Genomic DNA, 2,283 nt, shown 5'->3' with positions numbered 1-2,283 from the left:
GCCCCCCCCAGGTGCCCCCTGCCCCCCCTGCAGGTGCGCCCCCCAGGTGCCCAGGACTCAGAAGTAGCTCCCAGGAAGCGCTGGTCTCCCTCCCTGGCCTCCTGGGGCTCTTTCCTCTCCTTACAAAGCACCCCACCTCTTTCAAACAAACAAAGGAAAATGAAGAACAAAAAAGAAAGACAGACAAGCACCCCAGCCCTCCACACCCCAATGCCCCTTCCCAGCAACCCAGGCCGGGAGCTTCAGCAGCGTTAATCCCTTTTTGAAAACCCCCCCACCCCCCCTTTCAGGCTTCCCCACTCCCCCACCTCTGCCTGGAAGGCAGTTCTGATCCCATATCACACCCTCTCCACACCCTGCACTATCTACGGATGAGGCCAAGCCCTTGGGGAAGTTCTAAGTCCGTCAGGAACTGCCCCCTTGCCCTGACCGGTGTGGGTCAGTGGACCCGCCCTCACTCCCACCCCGCAGCCTTCCCGGTCTCTATCTCCCTATCTCCCGCCTCTCCTCCAGCTCCCAGCCACCCTGCAGGTGGCCCGGCAATGACGGTCATTAAAGGAATGTTCCTGAGATGGCATTCGCAGAGGTGAGCCCGAGGGTGGCAATTGTGGGGTTTTGATCCAGCACTTGGGGTTGCTGTGAGCAACGAAGAAGCATTTGTTGAATGAACGCCTGCAAGAGCAGGGATGTTGAGTCCAGTATTAAACGACCCGCCCAGGCCCTACCTAGCCGGTTTGGCTCAGGGGATAGAGTGTCGGCCTGAGGACTGAAGGGTCCTGGGTTCGATTCCGGTCAAGGGCATGCACCTCGACCTCCGGGCCTAGTCGGGGAGAGTGCAGGAGGCAACCAAATACTGTGTCTCTCTCACATCAACGTTTCTCTCTCTGTGTCTCTCCCCCTCCTTTCCACTCACTCTGAAAATCAATGGACATATCCTGGGGTGAGAATTAACAAAAATAAAAACAAAATGAACTACCGGCCAAAAGGGAGAGGGGACGTTTACAGTCAAACCTCGGTTCCAGGCCATCTGCCATCTCGAACAATTCGGGTCTCAGTTGTCTTCACAGAAAAATGTCTCGGTTGTCGGCCGAAACTTCAGTTTTCCATCTGGCAACCCTCTCAGGCTGGCACCTCAGCAGGACTAAGAGCGGCTCAGTTGCTGACAATTTTAAACCATAAAGAGGCCGTCAGGAGGCTCATGTCGCTACGGATGTGAAAGGGCTCACAAAACCGCAACCACAGGGTATTGACGAGATAGAAAAATTGATTGGATAAAGGAAAAGCAGTTAGCCCGTGATCCCATCTGAGAGGCAGCGCAGCGATCATTCCTTTAAGGCTGGTAGGGGTGGTCCGGTAAACTTAAGGAACGTTTATGTGTGAATTAAACGGCACTTTAGCCATGTACTGCATATGAGGAAGGTTAAAGCAGGGCATCGCCTGGGGGTCATTAATTCAATTAACATTATTTCTAATGGGAAAAGGGATTCTGTTTTCGAACAAATCGCTTCTCGAATTGTTTGAGAAATGAGGTTTTGCTTTAGTTTTTAACGAGAGGAATCCCTTCTCCAAACAAAAGATAAGGGCATCGCAGAGCGTGAGGCAGGGAACAGCCGCGCTTGGGTTTCTGTGCCCGAGGCGTGGCGGGGAGGCAGGCCGGGCACCTCACTGAGAAGCACAGTGGAGTCCAGCTCTCTCAGCCCCACAGCGGGGACGTGAGGTCTCCTTTTCTCCCCTGCACCGCCCTCCCTGGTTCATGGCAGGACCGTGGGATGCCCTCCAATGGGGCCCCCAGCTCTACCCACTGCTGCTCTCCACTCTGGAGTCAGGGTTATGTTTTAAAATGCAAATACCAGCCTTTCCACGGTTCCCATGGCCCTTGAGAAACTTCCAGTTCCAGGGTGTGGTCTGCCAGGCCCTGGGGAGTCTGGGCCCTCCCCACGCTCCTCCCCTCCTCCGCCGGGCTTTCTGCCACACACGGGGGGGGGGGGGGGGGGGGCTCCCAGACTCTGAGCCTGAACAGTCTCCCCCGACAAGGGTTTACCCCGACTCTTCCTCGGGAGCCCCTGACATTCCAGGCCAGATCCCAGTCCCTTCTTAAACACTCTCAGGGCACTCACTCCTTTTCTCTGCAGCAAGTGTTCAGTCTCCGAGTCCTGAGGGGCCCCCTGACCCAGGCAGGCACTGGGGTGGCACTGCAGTCGGGAAAAGGAGAGGCAGGGTCCCTACCCCTTTTGAGTTTGCAGTCATTGGGGTGAACCCACCCGGTGGCCCCTGGTAGATGGT

At 56.1% G+C, this 2,283-nt stretch overlaps 1 protein-coding gene across 1 annotated transcript in view; it reads left to right on the top strand.

Moving 5' to 3' along the window:
- The first annotated feature begins 542 nt into the window (after positions 1-542).
- Positions 543-2,283, top strand: part of CDC25A (cell division cycle 25A) — a 20,219-nt gene continuing 18,478 nt past the window's right edge. The window contains exon 1 of the mRNA XM_015568263.1: positions 543-586. Coding sequence (XP_015423749.1) covers positions 543-586 — 44 coding nt within the window. The remainder of the gene's footprint in view (positions 587-2,283) is intronic.

This window comes from Myotis davidii, unplaced genomic scaffold (assembly GCF_000327345.1).
Source record: "Myotis davidii unplaced genomic scaffold, ASM32734v1 scaffold663, whole genome shotgun sequence".
Lineage (NCBI taxonomy): Eukaryota > Metazoa > Chordata > Mammalia > Chiroptera > Vespertilionidae > Myotis > Myotis davidii.
This window is presented reverse-complemented; position numbering and strand designations above follow the sequence as displayed.